General features: G+C 36.3%; 4 protein-coding genes and 2 long non-coding RNA genes across 7 annotated transcripts; 4 read left to right on the forward strand and 2 right to left on the reverse strand.

Annotated features, from left to right (window-relative positions):
• Positions 1-1,559: 1,559 nt before the first annotated feature.
• Positions 1,560-4,059, forward strand: LOC108204576 (serpin-ZX). Its single transcript, XM_017374092.2, has 2 exons — positions 1,560-2,600; positions 2,785-4,059. Exons 1-2 carry the CDS (start codon positions 1,593-1,595, stop codon positions 3,580-3,582), a joined length of 1,806 nt encoding a protein of 601 aa, XP_017229581.2. The 5' UTR covers positions 1,560-1,592; the 3' UTR covers positions 3,583-4,059.
• Positions 4,060-5,245: 1,186 nt separating this feature from the next.
• LOC108204607 (short-chain dehydrogenase/reductase 2b) lies at positions 5,246-7,007 on the reverse strand. Its single transcript, XM_017374135.2, has 5 exons — positions 6,918-7,007; positions 6,540-6,783; positions 6,383-6,460; positions 6,045-6,233; positions 5,246-5,965 (listed from the first exon to the last, which is right to left on the reverse strand). Exons 1-5 carry the CDS (start codon positions 6,947-6,949, stop codon positions 5,588-5,590), a joined length of 921 nt encoding a protein of 306 aa, XP_017229624.1. The 5' UTR covers positions 6,950-7,007; the 3' UTR covers positions 5,246-5,587.
• LOC108204623 (uncharacterized) lies at positions 6,221-7,841 on the forward strand. The gene is made up of 3 exons (XR_001803829.2): positions 6,221-6,798; positions 7,355-7,480; positions 7,618-7,841. It is a non-coding gene; the product is annotated as an uncharacterized LOC108204623 (long non-coding RNA).
• A 2,490-nt stretch (positions 7,842-10,331) lies between these two features.
• On the forward strand, positions 10,332-13,496 carry LOC108204588 (serpin-ZX). The gene is made up of 2 exons (XM_017374111.2): positions 10,332-11,187; positions 11,394-13,496. The coding sequence occupies exons 1-2, from the start codon at positions 10,369-10,371 to the stop codon at positions 12,189-12,191; spliced, it is 1,617 nt and encodes a 538-aa protein (XP_017229600.2). The 5' UTR covers positions 10,332-10,368; the 3' UTR covers positions 12,192-13,496.
• Positions 13,497-14,254: 758 nt separating this feature from the next.
• On the reverse strand, positions 14,255-17,004 carry LOC108204617 (uncharacterized). Of its 2 annotated transcripts, XR_001803827.2 has the most exons (4): positions 16,702-17,004; positions 16,379-16,509; positions 15,988-16,081; positions 14,255-15,477 (listed from the first exon to the last, which is right to left on the reverse strand). It is a non-coding gene; the product is annotated as an uncharacterized LOC108204617 (long non-coding RNA). The 2 variants fall into 2 exon arrangements; XR_001803828.2 differs by lacking the exon at positions 15,988-16,081 and having other exon boundaries at positions 14,257-15,477.
• A 457-nt stretch (positions 17,005-17,461) lies between these two features.
• LOC108204598 (serpin-ZX) lies at positions 17,462-19,183 on the forward strand. Its single transcript, XM_017374123.2, has 2 exons — positions 17,462-17,975; positions 18,230-19,183. Exons 1-2 carry the CDS (start codon positions 17,565-17,567, stop codon positions 19,025-19,027), a joined length of 1,209 nt encoding a protein of 402 aa, XP_017229612.1. The 5' UTR covers positions 17,462-17,564; the 3' UTR covers positions 19,028-19,183.
• Positions 19,184-20,205: the final 1,022 nt, after the last annotated feature.

Consider the following 20,205-nt stretch of genomic DNA (forward strand, 5'->3'; position numbering starts at 1 on the left):
CACATTTATTATTCACCCACCAATCAAAGGGAGCTATTCTTATTGGAGTTAGGGACTAGTGTGTGCCCTTGGGCACATATACTAATACATGCACTAAAGATATAAATATAAGAAGCCTTTCCCAGTCTGACCTACTTTTGCGTTCGCTTTCCCAAAGTAACATACTTTGTTCAATTCTTCCCCAAATGACCTATTTTTTTCAACTCTTCCCAAACTAACCTAGTTTTTCTATTTTCTAATATTTAGTTCTCAGAACTAGTTCTCAAAACATGTTCTGTACTTGTCTTGTCTACATAACATCCACGTGTTTGTGCTCTGATACCATGTTGAAAACCAATCCTATCTAAAATCTTAAGATATTAGAGAAAAGTTTCAAATGGATCTTATGCTACATTTCAACACCAAAGTTTATTCCGGAACTTGTACAACAGAAGTTGAGTGCTGATACACACAACAACTTTGTAGTAAGTACTATATTATAAGGCAGCAGAATTTGGCTATTAGAAGGTTGATGGTTGCATCTCTGCAAAGTAAATGCCTGAAGGACCATCATCCGGCAACAGTGCCAGCATTACCGGAGCTCTGGCACCTTCCTCTGGAGTTAAGGGTCCTGATTCACTTGTTAATTCTGTTTGAGTATAGCCTGGATGAACTAGCAATCTAGCATAGGTATGGACATGAATTCACCTTCTTCGTCCACTGCATCTGGATCAAACATGATACATTAATAATAGGATCATACAAATTACATTACTCTTTCTAAATACCAGAAAAATACCCTGGTGCTCAGAATCACAGATTATTTACCATCACTGGTTAAATCGCGGCTAGTTTGCCTCTAATCCGGCTAAACTAATTCATCTTATCCCTTCTAAATCAATGTAACCATTGAAGATTTTAACTTCCAACCAGAGTTTTACAAGTTCTAATTAAGCAATAAACCGAATATACTAAAGCAAACAAGAACCTAAAGCAGATTGTCCTCATAAACAAGGAGCCCCGAGCTACCTGTGCTATTCGAATTAGTATAATTCCCAGAAACAATTATTTATCACAATAATTAATTAAATTAATAAATTAAATTATAACACAATATTCAACTAGACTCTGTTATCAATAATAAATTCTATCAAATACCCAGAGGACAATCGAATCCAATTCGAGCTCTATTACTTGCAACTACTCTCTCCGTCCCTCCCATTTTTTATCGTTTGAGTTGGGCACGGAGGTTAAGAAATATGTATAAAGTAGTGGAAAAGAGAAAGAAAAGTATTTTTTATCGTTTGGGTTGGGCATGGAGGTTAAGAAATATGTATAAAGTAGTGGAAAAGAGAAAGAAAAGTAGGTGAAGTGGTGGGACCCATTGAGGCACGGAGGTTAAGAAATATGTATAAAGTAGTGGAAAAGAGAAAGAAAAGTATTTTTTATCGTTTGGGTTGGGCACAGAGGTTAAGAAATATGTACTATAAAGTAGTGGAAAAGAGAAAGAAAAGTGGGTGAAGTGGTGGGACCCATTGATTTTTAATGTATAAAAAGAAGATAGTGGAGTAAAAGTGACTATTTTGGGTAAGTTTTGAAATGTAAAGAAATGGATGGGACATCCCAAAAAAGGAAAGTGTAAAGAAATGGGAGGGACGGAGGGAGTAATAATTATGGAAGGAGGCAAGGAGGCCCAGTATGGCAATATCAAAGTAACTTTGATTATATCCATATATAATTCCAATTTTAATTTGGTAATATTAATTGACAGTCCTTATAAATTAGGGTTGAATGTTATGTTTTTGGTACAGATCGAAAATAATTTATACTCACAATCCTCTGATTTTCTCATGGCTCACAACAACTATTTCGACCAGGGCTCTCAGGGATCCTCTACGTTTCCTACTCAAGACAATTCTCCTCGTCTTAATCAAGACTATCAAGAATCCCCTATGCCTCAAAACAATTCTTTCGGTCTTGAACACCACTCACAAGAATTCCCTAGATTTCCTGTACCACGAAACAACTCTCCCGGTTGGACTCCTCAACAAGTCTCTAATTTTCCAATGACTCAAAACAACTCTCCGGATTGGACTCCTCAACAATTACCTAATTTTCCAATAGCTCCTCAACAACTCTCTAATTTTGCGATGACTCAAAATAACTCTCGCTATCATGAACATGGCTTTCAACAATTTTCTTATTTTCCAATGACTCGAAACAACTATCCCGGACTTGATCAAGGCCCTCGCAAAAACCAGGTGGATGTCTCGTTAACCTTAGCCAAGCACCTCCTGTTAAACTATGGCCAAGACTCAAACCTCGTCTTCTCCCCGATATCCATACAAGTTGTTCTCAGCTTGCTTGCGGCTGGTTCCAGTGGCGAAACCCGAGACCAGCTTCTCTCTTTTCTTAAGGCTGAAAGTGTAGATGAACTTAACTCTGTCTATGCACTTCTTGTTGATGTTGTCTTTGCTGATGGCTCCTCCTCCGGTGGTCCTCGCGTGTCCGTTGCCAATGCTGTTTGGCTTGACGAGTCCCTATCGTTCAAGCCTTCGTTCCAGCATGTTGCGGAGACAATGTACAAGGCGGCTTCTCATCGTGTCGATTTTCAGAACAAGGTCAGCATATCTCCACCAATTAATTCTCTTTGAATCTCTGTAATACGTGCAAAAAGTGCTAATAATTAAAGTGAAAAATTATTTAGAATCGAAGGGAGTATAGTGTTACCAGTTTATATGATGGTTAATTTACATGATATCAAGATGATTGTAATATGATTTTGATTAAATGTACCTTGTGCAGGCTGAGGAGGTAAAACACTTGGTGAATTCTTGGGTCGAAAAGGAGACCTGTGGCCTTATAAAAAATATTCTGAATTCAGTCGAAAGGTCAACTCAGCTGATATTAGCCAATGCCCTGTATTTCAAAGGAGAATGGTCTAGCCCATTTGACGAATACGATACAAGAAACTATGACTTTTACCTCCTCAATTCTAGCTCTACTCAGGTACCCTTCATGACCAGCAATAAGAATCAATATATCAGCGTTTTTGATGGTTTCAAAGTATTGGGGCTTCCTTATAAACAAGCCCGTAACCAAAGCTGGGAGAAAAGGCTTTCTTTTTCCATGTACATTTTCCTGCCAGATGCAAAAGACGGCCTGCCAGCACTGGTAGAGAGAGCTGGTTCAGAACCTGGATTCCTTGACCGCTATGTTCCAAGTCGAAGAGTTGAGGTTGGAAAGTTCCGGATTCCAAAATTTAAATTTGAGTATAACATTGAAGCATCAAAAGCGTTAAAGAGCCTAGGACTGGTCTCGCTCTTTGGTCCATCAGGAGGTCTCGGGGAGATGGTCTCTAATTCTCTCCCTCTCTTTGTCTCCCAAATAATGCATAAATCCTTTATTGAAGTCGATGAAAAAGGCACTGAAGCTGCTGCTGCAACTGTTGTTTGCATGGCCACGGGATCAAGTTGTGTACCTCGGGTAAAGGTTGTGATTGACTTTGTTGCAGACCACCCATTCTTGTTTGTCATTCGGGAAAACGCTACTGGAATGGTGGAGTTCATGGGTCATGTGCTTAATCCTTCAGTTCATGCTTGAACTGCCACTAGCTAGTCTTATCTTCTGCGTTACAATTATTTTGCGGATTAGTTACTTGCTTAATTTTTGGGCCTTCAGTAGCAAGTGTTTGGTTGGTTAAAAAATAAGATTAATCAATGAGGCAACTTTAATTATTATTTGAGGCATATTTATGATGTTAAGTCTAAATTTCCGACCTGAATCTCTGATCCTAAGTTTCGTAATTAAAATGTTATTGAGTTATTCAATATTAATATATAGTTATTCTCTCTGTCCCTCTCATTTTTTTAAAAGTTTAGTTATATATATTTTTTGTTATACATTTTTTTAGCTATAAAAAGATTATAAATTCACTATTCTTGCTGAATTGGAGAGTTGAAGCAGCGGCAGCATCTCTGTAGTCACCGCTTTTGTTCCCTAGTAGTTTGTTCTATGATAATCTTCTGCCAATTCGTAGTCCTCCACAAAAAGTTCTTCTAATAAATGTGCATTCTCATCGATCACCTGGAACTGGAGAAGGACAATCAAATTGGTCAATGGTGGAGGCATCTGGGACTCAGGGTTAGTCTTAGTGTACCCTATGGTATTTAATTTATTTAAGGCCTTTTGGAGTACCCTGGTAACTAATCCTCCTTCTGCCACTGTATATGGTTACTTCTATAACTATAACAGTTGTTAATGTTGTTGCAGAAATCTATATATTCTGAGATTTCTGAAGTTGAGGATCACTCTTATGGTGTAATTTTATATGAATAAATTCGTATACGTAATACACAAATATAATTAAGCAACTAAGAAAGACTGAGTTAATAATTAAATTCTTATTTCCACAGACAATGCTGACTATACTTTGTAATGTACTGGTTACTAACTAAAGAAGTCTACTTACAAATCCTGCTCCATCTTTGAAGGACCTGAATTCTTGAGGCTTCGCAATAACTATTCCAGGAGCTGCTGCATTATTCACCTGGACAAGATTAAGGATATAGGTTAGTTACCTTTTTTCACTCAGACTGGTGGTGTCTGTCATTTTCTTACTTGCCTGAAGTTTCTTCTTAACCTGTGATAGATGATATATTATAGTATGCTCTTACATAAGGCAGAGATCTCTTCTTATCCTATATTTGGGAAAGTACTGCATTTATTATGGTCCAACTAGGTTGGTTCTCTTGTTATCTTTGATTTCTACCAATGACCTGTGTGTACACAGAATCTTCGATAAGTCACTTATAAGTTGCTTATTGAGACTATCTGCGCAATATGTAAAAGTGAAAGCGACTCGTTGAAGTTGAATTATGAAAAGGCTGGATACGTAACAATTTGAATTATTTACTTTGTTTTGTTTTTGTTTTTTTTGAAATTTTACTTCATGACAATGGATATTATCCTTCTAAAAACCACTTAAAGTACTTTACTGTTCTTTTCCTACATGATTTCGAAAAATATTGTAAACTAAACGAACAAAGAGATATCTTAATTATCATTAAATTGGACTTGTCCATACATGACTTTAACATACTGCTCTACAACCTGGTTTCATCTATTCATTAATAGGTACAGTATTCTTCAATAATTTTGCAGCAGCAGTGTATGCATTGATTTGAATATCTACATGATCAAATGCTGTCAATGAGTGAAGTGCTTGGAAATACAGAGCTAAATAGATGAACTGATTACTGGTAGATAGGTCGAAAAAGTATCATATATTAACATATGCACTAAAGATACAAATATAAGGCCTGATTCAAATGAGAACTAGTTCTCAGAACATGTTTTGTACTTGTGCACATAACATCCACTTGTTTGTGCTCTGATACCATGTTGAGAACCAGTTTATCTAAAACCTTAAGATTTTAGGAGAACCGGTCCATTTAAAACCTTAAGATGTTAGAGGAAGGCCCTAAATGGATCTTATGCTATATTTCAACACCAAAGTTTATTCTGAAACTTGTACAACACAAGTTGAGCGCTGATACACAACAACTTTATAGCAAGCACTATAATAGAAGGCAGCAGAATTTGGTTATTAGAAGGTTGATGGTTGCATCTCTGCAAAGTAGATGCCTGAAGGACCATCATTTGGCAACAGTGCCAGCATTACGGGAGCTCTGGCACCTTCCTCAGGAGTTAAGGGTCCTGATTCACTTGTAATCTCTGTCTTGCAGTAGCCAGGATGAACACAATTAATAAGCATATCGGGATATTTTCTTGCCAGGAGTCTAGTGTAGGCACTGACAGCTGCTTTCGAAATTTTATAAGGTGACACTACAATAGGCCAACCATTGGCCTTCCAGTTGTTTTCCTTGTAAACCTTCAGAAACCACTTTATGATCTCATCAATCTTTTCCTCTGTTAAAGTCTCCACATTATTCAACTCCGCCTTCACCTTCTCATTGTAAATCCACTGAAATGAAAAGTGATAACGTAGTGAATTTTTTGTGTGTGATTAAGCATGAATTCTATATGTCAAGATTATAACTCACCTTTAGTTCGCCATAATTTGATGATACATTCACTATTCTTGCTGAATTGGAGAGTTGAAGCAGAGGCAGCAGCTCAGTAGTCACCGCTTTTGTTCCATAGTAGTTTGTTCTGAGACAATCTTCTGCCAATTCGTAGTTCTCTTCAAGAATTCCTTCTAATAAATGTGCATGCTCATCGATCACCTCCAACTGGAAGACGACAATCAATATGGTCAGCAGTGGAGGACAATTAATATTAGTCAGGGTTAAATATGTTTGACAATTAGTACATAATACACACAAACAAAGCTGATTATACTTTGTGATCTATGAGTTACTGAGTAATTAAGTCTACTTACAAATCCTGCTCCATCTTTAAAGGACCTCAGCTCTTGAGGCTTTGCAATAACCAGTCCAGAGGCTCCTGCATTATTCACCTGTACAAGATTTCCAATAAACAACACTATATTGAACAGGCAGGCAAGATGTCTGATTATGAGATATCATAATGATCACCAGAATGTCAAGTTTTCCGAAATTGCTTTTGACATAGTTTGCTACTGCTGCAATACTTGCAGAATCTTTTACGTCCAGTTGATGAGAAACAACATCTAAATTCCCAGAAAGTTTTAGTTTTTCCACAGCTTCTATTGCATCTTTCTGTTTTCTATCTGTTAATATCACTCTGATTTCATTTTCAGCAAGCTTTCTGCATATCTTAAAGCCGATTCCTCTGCCTCCTCCTGTCACAAGAGCACACCTACGACAAGTGCAGGTCAGAACTAAACATCAAATTTATCTACTAAATAATAATTCACATTATATTATTATATTCACTTCTTGCTTTAAAAGTTCTGCGATTGCACCTGCACATAACATATATAATATATTTACCTTTTTCCACTTAGACTGCCGCTGTCTGTCATTGTTATACTTAGTTTTCTTCTATTCAGATATTGGTAGATGATTTAAGCTCTAACGCAAGGCCTATATATCATGTGACAGCTTTTAAAATGACATTCGTCTTTTATTGACTATTAAAGGCCGAAATAGAAGACTAAGTGCTAATGTGACAGCTTCTAGATAATAAAATTTTCCACGTGGTAAGAAGGTAGATGTCGAATTATGTGATATCATAATAATTAATTAATTACCAGAATGTCTAATTTTCCAAAATTTCTTTTGACATAACTTCCAGTGCTGCAATACTTGCTAAATCTTTCACATTTAGTTGATGTATAACAATATATAAGGACTTCTAATTTTTTCCACAGCCTTTGTTTCATTATTCTCATTTCCTGCTAATAATATTACACTAATTTCATTTTCAGCTATATTACCTTTTTCCACTCACTGCTTTATGAGTGGTGAATAGGCCGGATCGGGTTACAGGTTACAGAAAAGAGGAGAGGATGCACTCATGGAGGATAATTAGTGCAGTTTATAAGTAGTCCCTGGTAATCAACTTATAAGTTTACTACTAGACTATTTATGTAATAAGTAAAAGTGAAAGTGATATAATGGCAACTTATAAGTTGAATTATCAAAAATTTGGAGATGTAATTATTTGAATTTTTTTTTTTTGACAACGCAGGCTTATATACTTTACAAATTAGTATCTATCCTAATAATTCTCGGATGAGCCAGAGTCGCACCCGGATGTCCTGGACAACAGAGGATAAACCCACCACTGGGCTATCCAATCGTGCTCATTTGAAATATTTATTTAGTTTGATTATTAGTATCGTTTTATAAACATATACAGTATTGTTTGATAATTTAGCAACAACAATGTATACCTGAATTGGAAATGCATTATAGTACTCTTCCGTTGTCGGCCTTTACTTGCAAACTTTGCATTTCCAGGATATTTGTTTAGGGGATTCATCATCAACTACAGAACTTTAAATACTAAAAAGTAGAAAGTTGATGTTGCATCTCCAGAAAGTAGGTGCCTGAAGGACCACCATCCGGCAACAGTGCCAGCATTACGGGAGCTCTGGCACCTTCCTCTGGGGTTAAGGGTCCTGTTTTACTTGTTAATTCTGTTTGAGTATAGCCTGGATGAACGCAATTGATAAGCATATTGGGTAATTTTTGCCAGCAATCTAGTATAGGTATGGACATGAGTTCACCTTCTTCGTCCACTGCATCTGGATCAAACATGATACATTAATGATAGGAACATACAAATTACATTACTCTTTCTAAATCCCAGAAAATACCCTGGTGCTCAGAATCACAGATTATTTACCATCACTGGCTAAATTGTGGCTAGTTTGCCTCTAATCCGGCTAAACTAATTCATCTTATCCCTTCTAAATCAATGTAACCATTGAAGATTTTAACTTCCAACCAGAGTTTTACAAGTTCTAATTAAGCAATATACCGAATACAGTAAAGCAATTATCAAACAAGAACCTAAAGCAAGTTGTCCTCATAAACAAGGAGGCCCCGAGCTATAATTTCCGATAGATCAATTATTTATCACAATAAGTAATTATATAAAAAAAATAAAATTATAACACAATATTCAACTAAATCCTATTATCAATAATAATAAATCAATATACTTATATAAAGGAGAAACGAGGGGCGTGTAGGTGGCGCCTCTCGCATCGCTCCGTTCTATTTTTCTAATTTTCTGAAATTTTTGGATGAAAAATATCAGAATTTAGAACTACCTTTTTTAGTTTCAGATATATTAGAAGCAAGTTTCAAAATCTGATTTTGTTTTACATTGTTTATGGAATATAACAGCTTGAAAGTTTTAATCTGATTTTGTTTCAGATTATTTAATTAAGGGAAAAAGTATCACACAAGTCTCTCTGCACCTATAAATACCCCTATAAGTTGTAGGGTTTTGGATAATCTAAACACAACCTACTCTCTCTCTCAATACCACAATCTTACTTCTTTCTGGTGATAATTCTCTTGCTCGATTTCTAACTCGACGGTGCCGTTCTTCTGCTGCTACGATAAGTGAAGGATGTTTATGCTATATTAAAAAGATAAAGGTTGTTTTAAGCAAAAGTAGTTATAGACCGTTATGTGGGAGTCGACAAATTCAAACACGGGAGAAGAAAATAGTCTTGACATGATTTTGATGGATGATAAATGTTTGTTGGTTATTCTTTTATAATATCTGTTTTGTTCATCGGACATGTTTGTTGTTGTTAATTTTTATATGATTTACTTTGTATACTGGAAAATATTATTCATGCATTATGTGTTTGCTCCGTTCAAGCAACTTTCAAGTGAACGCTGTTTATACAATATTAAAAAATAAAAGTTGTTACACGTAAGGGTAGTTATAGACCGCTTTTTAACGGATTTAAGTTAGATGTTTTTGTGCACAATCAATCCAAAAAAAACTGAAGGAAAACAATATAAGAACATGATTACTTTTTAAAAAAAAAATAATAAAATTAAGATTCGTCGTGCTTTAAATTGTTAATTACGTGTAGAAATTTATTTTCATTTTTTCACCATGAATTATAGTCCAATTTTGCAATTTTATATAGTAGTATTGGTATTATATCAAAATTTTTATAATATAAAATTTATTTTATCCTACAGATATTAATTTTTAATCATTAATATACTTTTTATACACATCCATAAAATAATTACATTCTACAAAAATTAATATTAAATCATTAATATAATTTTTATAGGCCGCCGCAACGCGCGGTTTCTCAACTAGTTCTATCAAATACCAAATACCAAGAGGACGATCATCGAATCCAATTCAAGCTGAGGAAGCAAGAGGCCCAATATCAAAGTAAACTTTGATTATATCCATATATAATTCCAATATTAATTTGGTAGAGTTAAATTCAATGGAGACCATATTTTTTTTGGAGACCCGGAGACCATCTATGTTCTGCAGTTAAAATATTTCATAAAAACATTGCAAAACGTATAGTTTTGCAAATCATGTTCTACGAAATCATTATTTCATTTAAAATCTTGAATATCATATAAGTTTTACATGTGGAACATTACAAAATGTTTTGTTCTATGAAATATGTTTAGTTTGCAGAACATTTGTTCAACTTGCAGAACATACATTATCAACTTATTAAACATAGATGATCTTCAACAATTTTAATGAATACATGATATTTGTAGAACATATTTTACAAAATAATGTATTTTATAGTGTTTTGATTGCAGAACATACGTGGTCTTCGAGGTCTCTGATGAAATAGCGGTCTCCACAGAACTTTACTCTAATTTGGTAATATTAATTGGCAGTCCTTATAAATTTGGGTTGAATGTTATGTTTTTGCTTTTTGGTACAGATCGAAAAGAATCATACTCACAATCCTCTGATTTTCTCATGGCTCACAACCCTTTCTTCAACCTGAGTTCTAAGCGATCCTCTAGCTTTCCTACTCAAAACAATTCTCCCCGTCTTAATCAAGACGATCAAGAACTCCCTATGCCTCAAAACAATTCTTTCGATCTTGATCACCACTCTGAAGAATTCCCTGATTTTCGTGCGCCTCCAAACAATTCTCACGGGATTTATCATGACTATCAAGAATTCCATAATTTTCCTGTACCTCGAAACATCCCTCCTGATTGGACTCCTCAACAATTTCCTAATTTTCCAACGACTCGAAACAACTCTCCCGGTAGGACTCCTCAACAAGTCCCTAATTTTCCAATGACTCGAAACAACTATCCCGGACCTGACTCGAGTCCTCAACAATTCTCCAATTTCCCGATGGCTCCTGATTTTCGAGTAGCTCGAAACAACTATCCGGGACTTGATCAAGGCCCTCGCAAAAACCAGGTGGATGTCTCGTTAACGTTAGCCAAGCACTTTCTGTTAAACTATGGCAAAGATTCAAACCTCGTCTTCTCTCCGATATCCATACAAGTTGTTCTTAGCTTGCTTGCGGCTGGTTCCAATGGCCAAACCCGAGACCAGCTTCTCTCTTTTCTTAAAGCTGAAAGTGTAGATGAACTCAACTCAGTCTATGCACTTCTTGTTGATGTTGTGTTTGCTGATGGTTCCTCCTCGGGTGGTCCTCGCGTGTCCGTTGCCAATGGTGTTTGGCTTGACGAGTCCCTATCGTTCAAGGATGCGTTCCAGCAGGTTGCGGAAACAATGTACAAGGCAGCTTCTCATCGTGTCGATTTTCAGAACAAGGTTAGCATATCTCCACCAAGTACTTCTCTTTGAATCTCTGTATTTTACATACTGTACGTGCAAAAAGTGAATTATTTAGAATCAAAGGGAGTATAGTGTTACCACCATGAAATTTCGAAAAATATATAATTGTTTGTACTTGTTTATATGATGGTTAATTTACATGATATCAAGAGTATGATTTTGATTAAATGTACTTAGTGCAGGCTGAGGAGGTAAAACACTTGGTGAATTCTTGGGTCGAAAAGGAGACCTGTGGCCTTATAAAAAATATTCTGAATTCAGTCGAAAGGTCAACTCAGCTGATATTAGCCAATGCCCTGTATTTCAAAGGAGAATGGTCTAGCCCATTCGACGCATTCCTTACAAGAAACTATGACTTCTACCTCCTCAATTCCAGCTCTATTCAAGTACCCTTCATGACCAGCAACAAGGATCAATATATCAGTGTTTTTGATGGTTTCAAAGTATTAGAGCTTCCTTATCAACAAGCCCGGAACCAAAGTTGGGAGAAAAGGCTTTCTTTTTCCATGTACATTTTCCTGCCAGATGCAATAGACGGCCTGCCAGCACTGGTAGAGAGAGCTGGTTCAGAACCTGGATTCCTTGATCGCTATGTTCCAAGTCGAAGAGTTGAAGTTGGAGAGTTCCGAATTCCAAAATTTAAATTTGAGTATAACATTGAAGCAAGAGAAGCGTTACAGAGCCTAGGACTGGTCTCGCTCTTTGGTCCATCAGGAGGTCTCGGGGAGATGGTCTCTAATTCTTTCCCTCTCTTTGTCTCCCGAATAGTGCATAAATCCTTTATTGAAGTCGATGAAAAAGGCACTGAAGCTGCTGCTGCAACCGTTTTTTGCACGGCCCCGGGATCAAGTTGTATACCTCGGGTAAAGGTTGTGATTGACTTTGTTGCAGACCACCCATTCTTGTTTGTCATTCGGGAAAACGCTACTGGAATGGTGGAGTTCATAGGTCATGTGCTTAATCCTTCAGTTCATGCTTGAACTGCCACTAGCTAGTCTTATCTTCTGCGTTACAATTATTTTCAGATTAGTTACTTGCTTCATTTTTCCGCCTTCAGTTGCTAGTGTTTGGTGATACCAATGGTGATGTCGATGAGGCTCATGCTCAGCACCTGCTGGATTGTAGTATTAAGCTCCCTGTTTTGAATGTTATTAATGATGATGATGGTGATGTTGATTTTGCTCGTATTATTGAGTTTAATAACTCTGTTGCTGTTATGATGACTGGTTCGAGTAGGAACATCAACGTGTGGACATTGGATGATGATGCATGCCTTGGAGTTGGTGGAGTTGAGGCATCCTGGACGCAATGTTTAGCATTGATACACGTATGCAACCTGATAAGTTTTATGACTACTTCAGCAGTGGGATTCTCGTATTACTACTAATAAATTAAAATGTGGATTTCGTGTAATGCTGACAAGAAAGAGGCCAAGTTTGCTCCACCTTTGGTTGATATGGCTGAACATCATCAAGATAATGTAATTTTCAAGTACAAGGAGAGCCTGATGTCACTCGCAGGATTCAGACATGTCAACTAAAATGTTGATGATTCTGGTATCATTATGTTTACCAATGATGGCAGTATCTCTTTTATCGTAGTCACTTATTATTGAAGGCATTTTGAATTTCCTTTCGCTGTAAACTATTCATCTCATTTACATTTACTGAATCTGTTTTAAACAACTATGATATTTAACAACGTTCCCGTGAGCTGTTATATTTTGCATACTGATGCGGGTATCAATTGTTTTTATATTTTTGTCTTGCATTGTTTTCACTTCTAATTTTCTCTTGGCCCCTGTTACATATAGAGCAAGCACTCAAATCCTCACAGGAATCGACAGTTTGGGGAAGTCATCCTTTAACTGATAGATGAAGAATATATGAACAGCTTGATTTTTTTGCACAAATTGTGATTACTCTGAATCAGATATGAACTTGGTGCCATAAGATAATTTTCGATTATCATCATCTACACTTCAAGGTTAGTTCTCTTCTGGTGCTGTTTTCCTTGTACTCTCTACTTTTGTCATGCCAAATTGTTTAATTTTGACAAGGACCAGGCCAAGATTGTCCCACTTTCTGCTAAAATGGCTTATCGGCATTTTGAGTATTACAAGTATACGGAGAGCCTAGTTTCACTAGAAGGATTCAGACATGTCGACTAGAATGTTGGAAGATTATAGGAAAGCAGCACTGATTCGGGTATTTTTGTACTGGCTAATGATGGCAGTATATCTAGTTTTTGAAGTCACTTACGATAGAAGGCTACATCTATGTGCTTAGAATCAAATGGCTCCAATGTGAAGTTTTCTTGTGATAGAATTATGGTATTTCAATTTTAATTGGCAGTCCTTATAAATTAAGGTTGAATGTTATGTATTTGCTACAGATAGAAAAAAATCAGACTCACAATCCTCTGATTTTCTTATGGCTCACAACAACTGTTTCTTCAACCAGGCTTCTCAGCGATCCTCTGGGTTTCCTACTCAAAAAAATTCTCCCCATCTTAATCAAGACTATCAAGAATTCCCTATGCCTCAAAACAATTCTTTCGGTCTTGATCACCCAGCATTTTTACACCCAATATGTTTATAAGTATACAGAGAGCCTAGTTCCAATTGCCGGATTCGAACTAGTCTCCATGTTATTTGCATCCGTTTGTGTTCTGCTAGACACACTCAGGCTCGGATGAGAGGGAGGGCGAGTAGGGCGACCGCCTAGGCCATGCTTCATAAACAAGGAGGCCCCGAGCTACCTTGTTATTCCAATTAGTATAAACTAGGTGTACAAACCGCGCTTCGCGCGGTCAGTAAAAACATTACGTTCTAAAATAACTTGAGGCATTGATGGTAGGCTATCAAAACAAATAAGATGTTGATGATATGCTATCTATCTAGACTTTTCTTGAAGGAGAATGCAAGTGAAGAAAGTGAGTAAGAGAAAATAATATAAACGGCCGCCATAACTTTATATTATTAATAACAAATATCAGTTGCTATATTATTACGAGTTTTGGAGAGTAGAATAACAACCGCCAAGTAGCAAGTAGAAGAAAATAGTTTCATATAGAATTTCAACCTAACGATCATTATATAGATGTAATGTAATATAGGCTTATAGCCTACTGGAAGATATTAAGAGCGGAATAAAAATTACATATTTTGTGCAGTGTAAATAATCGAACGGTTGTGTCCAGGTAATATTGTTTCAATGTGTTCTTGCAGGACGGAGTTCAAATGTCGCCTTTGTCTTCTACACTTGCTTGAAAAACACATCAACTCTGTCAACTTCATTAGTGAAACACATGGTAGTTATCGTTTTTACTTTCATCTGAACTATTTTCTGTTTCAAGAACAGAGTCTGATAGCTCATGAGTAGTATTTACAATTCAAGAACATATAAGTACAGACCTCATGGAATACCTCAAGTATGACTCCTCCATATTTTTCCCTGTTCATTGAAACATAATAGTTCAGACTTTTTAAATCTTTTAGCTCATTAATAGTACTTGTTGTAATCATCTCCAATATAGATTCCCTAAAATCTTCTCTAGGATCATATGATGACTTCTCTGATCCAGCTTATCTTGAACCATCATATGTTCTGCACTTGCTATCGTCGTAGTTCTGTCCAAATTCCCACCTTCGCCGCATGAAGAGACACTCGGCCAACAGCTGCAGCAGATGGCCTTCATCCACCCCTTGGGCTTAAGCTTCTGGTTCTCTAATTCTCCAGAGCCCTGCATTCTTATAAAGGAATGAAGGACTTGAGCAAACAATCTATTTAATACATAAAAAGTTTTCAAGCTAGTTGGTGTAACCATGACTCTCCCTGAGGTCCAGACAATTTGCTATTATCATGAAAAATATGCTTGGAGGACAACAGGAAATTAGTTCTTTTTTGTTGAATAAGTTACTAACTTACTGGTTTGAAAAACTCCATAGATTTCCATTATTGTCCTTTCAATTTGTAACAGCTCTGCAACTCTAGCTAATGTAGAAGTAGCAACAGAATACTGAGACATGGAAGCTTTCTTTTCAAGTTTTAAATTTCTAAATTATCAAGTAAACCAGGAGTGGGTGGCATCATAAGGAAGGAACCGCTGACGAAAAGAATAACAAACATGATTAAAGATAACGTAAACCTAAAAATATTAGATAAATTAGTATTCTCTACTGGCTTTAGACGCCCACCGGGAAGCTTGCAAAAAGTGTTCCCATTTTGCCGTAGAAGTATATGCGAGGTGATTGTGTTTTTGAACCTGCAAAATCAGATACATATGTGGAAAACTTCATCATCTTGCATGACTTTGACAACTCTCACAGAAAATCTACGGGGGGATAAAATCTGATTAATGCAATTCATATCAAACCCTACCCTTTAGGTGTCGTTTGGTTGGGTGGTATGGAGAATCAGGTATGGGTATGAAAGCAACCAAACCCATACCTAGTGTTTGGTTGGATTTTTTTTTATCTTCATACCCATACCTGAAACCCCCCAATTATAACTTTTTAAAACCCAAGTGGAGGGGCGGGTATGAGCTGCTGGTATGGGTATCAGTATTAATATTCTTTTCTTATATTTAGAAAAAATATTAATAATAATAAATAAAATATTTATATATACAAATAAATGTTATTATTTGATAATAAAAATATTTATCATTTTTTATTTAATAAAATAATTTAATTTAATCAATAACATGATTATATTTTTAATTAAATAGATTCATTCCAACACTCAACCAAACACAAGATATCAGGAATGATACCTTAACCCCATACAACTCCAAACCGATTCTTAATTCCAACCCCATACCACTCCACGAACCAAACGTAAAGCTTTCCAGTAAGCAAATCAAAAGTCTGCAACCAATACTAAAATAAGCTGGGAAAATAGATAGTCTATTAGCTCTAAACACAAGCAAAATCAATAAAGTGTAAAAGTGCTAGAACATAATGTAACATCTGGCAGGCCATAGTAACTCCGGGGAGCTTGCACTTACACACATTATCACACCCAAAAAATGTAAAGTGCAACCCAAATTAGTTGATTCATGAACCAATTAGAATTGTTTGACCCCAATAACAGTATTTCATGATAGGAACTACACGTAAATGGTAAGAAAGAATAAAACAACAGATGTGGGATTAGAAACTGACCTTAACAACAGCCCAGCAATCAATCAGCCAAATCATCCAAATGAATTCCAGCCACAACTTCCCAACCACCCTGCCAATTTTTCGGCAAGTATTCTTCGAAAAAGGGTGTGCACAACAACGAAAAAGAAAGCCTGATAAAAACCCGCAACAAAGAATTAGACTTAAGTTGGACAGCTCTAAAATTTATAATTTATAAAATTGAGAGGAGCATTTGGTAAGCACAAAAGAAAGAGTAGAAATCTGGATTACAATGTATAATTTATAAAACTGAGATGAACATTTGGTAAATCACAAAAGAAAGAGTAGAAATCTGGGAATATTACCTGAAGAAGATTGACGACTAAGCCATAGATAAAGAAGAGGACGACCACCGGAAGAATAACAGCTGCTGCAGCAATCGCCATAGCCAAGCCAGCCTAACAAAGAGGTCTAATAGTGTGGGTAGAGCTTATTTTCGAGTAGGAAATAACCAAGCGAAAAGATACAACTGCTGGAGGACCATTTATAGCAAACTGTCCGAAGAGATGATGAGGCTTCAGTTACGAAACAGGAAAATTTTGAAGGCCTGTACAGGTTCCGGCCGGATAAAACCGCAAGGCCAGCAGAGAGACAAAGCAGAGAGACAGAGGGCTGTGCGGAATTAAAAAATTAAAGAAATAGAAATTAAATAAGAATAAAAAAGGGCGAGTGTGAGAAGTGAGAATTGAGTCTAAGAACAATGAGGAAAGAGCCACGTAGGCCGCCCTGGATTTTACTTTATATAGATATAAGAAGATTCCCAATATATCAATTATTTATCACAATAAGTAATTAAAACTAATAAATAATCTCGCTGCTCATTTATATAATTTTACTAATTTAATAAAAAAAAATTAATTCATAACACAATATCTAATTACTAGCTGGGCCCTGTTGTCAATAAGATAAATTCTATCAAATACCAGGGGGCCGATAATTGAATCCAATTCAATCTCCATTACTTGCAACTAATAATTATGGAAGGAGGCCCAATATAAAAGTAAACTTCGATTATATCTATATATAATTTCATTTAATTTGGAATATTATTAATTGACAGTCCTAATATATTAGGGTTAAGGGTTATGCTGTTGGTACAGATCGAAAACAATCACACTCACAATCCTCTGATCCTCTAGGTTTTTATCAAGATTATCAAGAATTCCCAATGGCTCAAAACAATTCTTTCGGTCTTGATCAGGGCTCTCGCAAAAACCAGGTGGATGTCTCATTAACCTTGGCCAAGCACCTCCTGTTAAACTATGGCAAAGACTCAAACCTCGTCTTCTCTCCGCTATCCATGCAAATTGCTCTTAGCCTGCTTGCGGCTGGTTCCAGTGGCGAAACCAGAAACCAGCTTCTCTCTTTTCTTAAGGCTGAAAGTGTAGATGAACTTAACACTGTCTATGCGCTTCTTGTTGATGTTGTCTTTGCTGATGGTTCTTCTTCTGATGGTCCTAAAGTGTCCTTAGTCAATGGTGTTTGGCTTAACGAGTCCCTATCGTTCAAGCCTTCGTTCCAGGATGTTGCGACAACAATGTACAAGGCGGCTTCTCATCGTGTCGATTTTCAGAACAAGGTCAGGATATCTCCACCGATTATTTCTCTTTGAATCTCTGTATTTTACACCTTACTGTACGTGCAAAAAGTGCTAATAATTAAAGTGAAAAATTATTATTAAAGTGAAAAATTATTTAGAATCGAAGGGAGTATAGTGTTACCACCATAAAATTTTGAAAAATTTATAATTATTTGTACTTGTTTATATGATGGTTAATTTACATGATATCAAGATGAAAGTAGTATGATTTTGATTAAATGTACCTTGTGCAGGCTGAGGAGGTAAAAAACTTGGTGAATTCTTGGGTCGAAAAGGAGACCCGTGGCCTTATAAAGAATATTCTGAATTCAGTAGAAACGTCAACTGAGCTGATATTAGTCAATGCCCTGTATTTCAAAGGAGATTGGTTAAGCCCATTCGACGGAGACGATACAAGAAACTATGACTTTTACCTCCTCAATTCCAGCTCTATTCAAGTACCCTTCATGACCAGCTATGAGGATCAATATATCAGCGTTTTTGATGGTTTCAAAGTATTGGGGCTTCCTTATGAACAAGACTGGAACCAAAGCAGGGAGAAAAGGCTTTCTTTTTCCATGTACATTTTCCTGCCAGATGCAAAAGACGGCCTGCCAGCACTGGTAGAGAGAGCTGGTTCAGAACCCGGATTCCTTGACCGCTATGTTCCAAGTCGAAGAGTTGATGTTGGAAAGTTCCGAATTCCAAAATTTAAATTTGAGTATAACATTGAAGCATCAGAAGCGTTACAGAGCCTAGGATTGGTCTCGCTCTTTGGTCCATCAGGAGGTCTCGGGGAGATGGTCTCTAATTCTTCCCCTCTCTTTGTCTCCAAAATAGTGCATAAATCCTTTATTGAAGTCGATGAGTATGGCACTGAAGCTGCTGCTGCGACTGAAGTTGAATGCATGATGGGATCAAGTTGTGTATTTGAGGAAAAGGTTCTGACTGACTTTGTTGCAGACCACCCATTCTTGTTTGTCATTCGGGAAAACGCTACTGGAATGGTGGTGTTCATAGGACATGTGCTTAATCCTTCAGATCAATCTTGAACTACCACTAGCTATGCCTTACAATTATTTGCCAATTAGTTATTTGCTTAGTTGAATATCCAGTACCTTGTGTTTAAGAATTAAGAATCTGAAGTATTGACTTTTATTTTGTAATTCTATATAACTATTGTCTGTTTGAATCTCTTAACTTGCATTGCTTATAGTTTAAAATATTAAGTTCTCTATAATTTAGGTTTAAAGTGTTTAACTATTGTGTATCTTGAGTATAGAACTTAGTTGGCAGTTTAAATTTCAGCTCAAATTCAAAACATCATCCATTTAGCACTTTCCAGAAGACCAGTTCAATCTTAGGCCTGTGAAGATTTCATAATCTCTATGTTATTTGCCCCCATTTGTGTTCTGCTAGACACACTTAATATATTTTTTGGCTTTTGAGTGGCTTTTTTCTCCCAAGAACATGCTTCAAATATTCACGAGTAGGAAACAGCTTCAAAAAAAGAAAAAAGAATAATCAGTTTGAAGCTTTCCAATAATTATTCAGTTGCCCGGATAATATTCTTCAGTTGTCTTGGCTTTATGCCTTAGGTACAAGGAGTATGAATTTCAAGATTACAGTTCGTGGTTTTTAAAACAGGTAAGCTCTCCTCAGATATATCAATCAAACTGAAAATTTCAGCACGGTTACTATCTCTTATCAGCAACAAAAAGTTTGTCACTTAGATTATTTACCTTGCTCAAATCTTTCAGTTGAACAGCACACATAACTGGAAGAAACTGAAAAGCTGTGTCACTAAAGCTGATGACTGCAATAGCCTGTTAAAAAAATATAAGGTTCATATGTGAAGTTTAAGTTTTTCATGACTGCAGCTCCTTCTTTACTTGTAGATCTTGATCATTGGTTGTTTCTTGCAGAATTTGAAGCAATATAAATTAGAGAAATTAACTCCAATTCAAGCAGGACGCTGTCGGCCACCATCGAAGTAAGTTCCTCTTTATATTACAGTTTCCCAATTTTAGCTTCATCTTTACTGGACAGAGAGTAATGTTTCTGCACAGAGTATAATGCCTGATTTCTGGTTTCATAGAGGAGTAAATGTGCTATCCTTGGGCACAACATTTAGATTAAACCTTTCTAAAACAAACACATGCACAAATACAGACAATAACTACTGAAGTAGCATAATAGAGATTGTGACTTAAGTTCTTATAAAAGATAA

Source organism: Daucus carota, chromosome 1 (genome assembly GCF_001625215.2).
Source record: "Daucus carota subsp. sativus chromosome 1, DH1 v3.0, whole genome shotgun sequence".
In the NCBI taxonomy this organism is placed as follows: Eukaryota; Viridiplantae; Streptophyta; class Magnoliopsida; order Apiales; family Apiaceae; genus Daucus; species Daucus carota.

Bases quoted from the DNA above. Each gene is read 5' to 3' on its own strand.
- LOC108204576 (XM_017374092.2), top strand. From the start codon at position 1,593: ATGGGACATCCCAAAAAAGGAAAGTGTAAAGAAATGGGAGGGACGGAG. The intron at 2,601-2,784 runs GTCAGCATATCT...TACCTTGTGCAG, and splicing joins GTGTCGATTTTCAGAACAAG to GCTGAGGAGGTAAAACACTT.
- LOC108204607 (XM_017374135.2), bottom strand. From the start codon at position 6,949: ATGACAGACAGCGGCAGTCTAAGTGGAAAAAG. The intron at 6,234-6,382 runs GTAAGTAGACTT...GTCGTCTTCCAG, and splicing joins TTAAAGATGGAGCAGGATTT to TTGGAGGTGATCGATGAGCA. The intron at 5,966-6,044 runs GTGAGTTATAAT...TTTTCATTTCAG, and splicing joins CAAATTATGGCGAACTAAAG to TGGATTTACAATGAGAAGGT.
- LOC108204588 (XM_017374111.2), top strand. From the start codon at position 10,369: ATGGCTCACAACCCTTTCTTCAACCTGAGTTCTAAGCGATCCTCTAGC. The intron at 11,188-11,393 runs GTTAGCATATCT...TACTTAGTGCAG, and splicing joins GTGTCGATTTTCAGAACAAG to GCTGAGGAGGTAAAACACTT.
- LOC108204598 (XM_017374123.2), top strand. From the start codon at position 17,565: ATGGCTCAAAACAATTCTTTCGGTCTTGATCAGGGCTCTCGCAAAAAC. The intron at 17,976-18,229 runs GTCAGGATATCT...TACCTTGTGCAG, and splicing joins GTGTCGATTTTCAGAACAAG to GCTGAGGAGGTAAAAAACTT.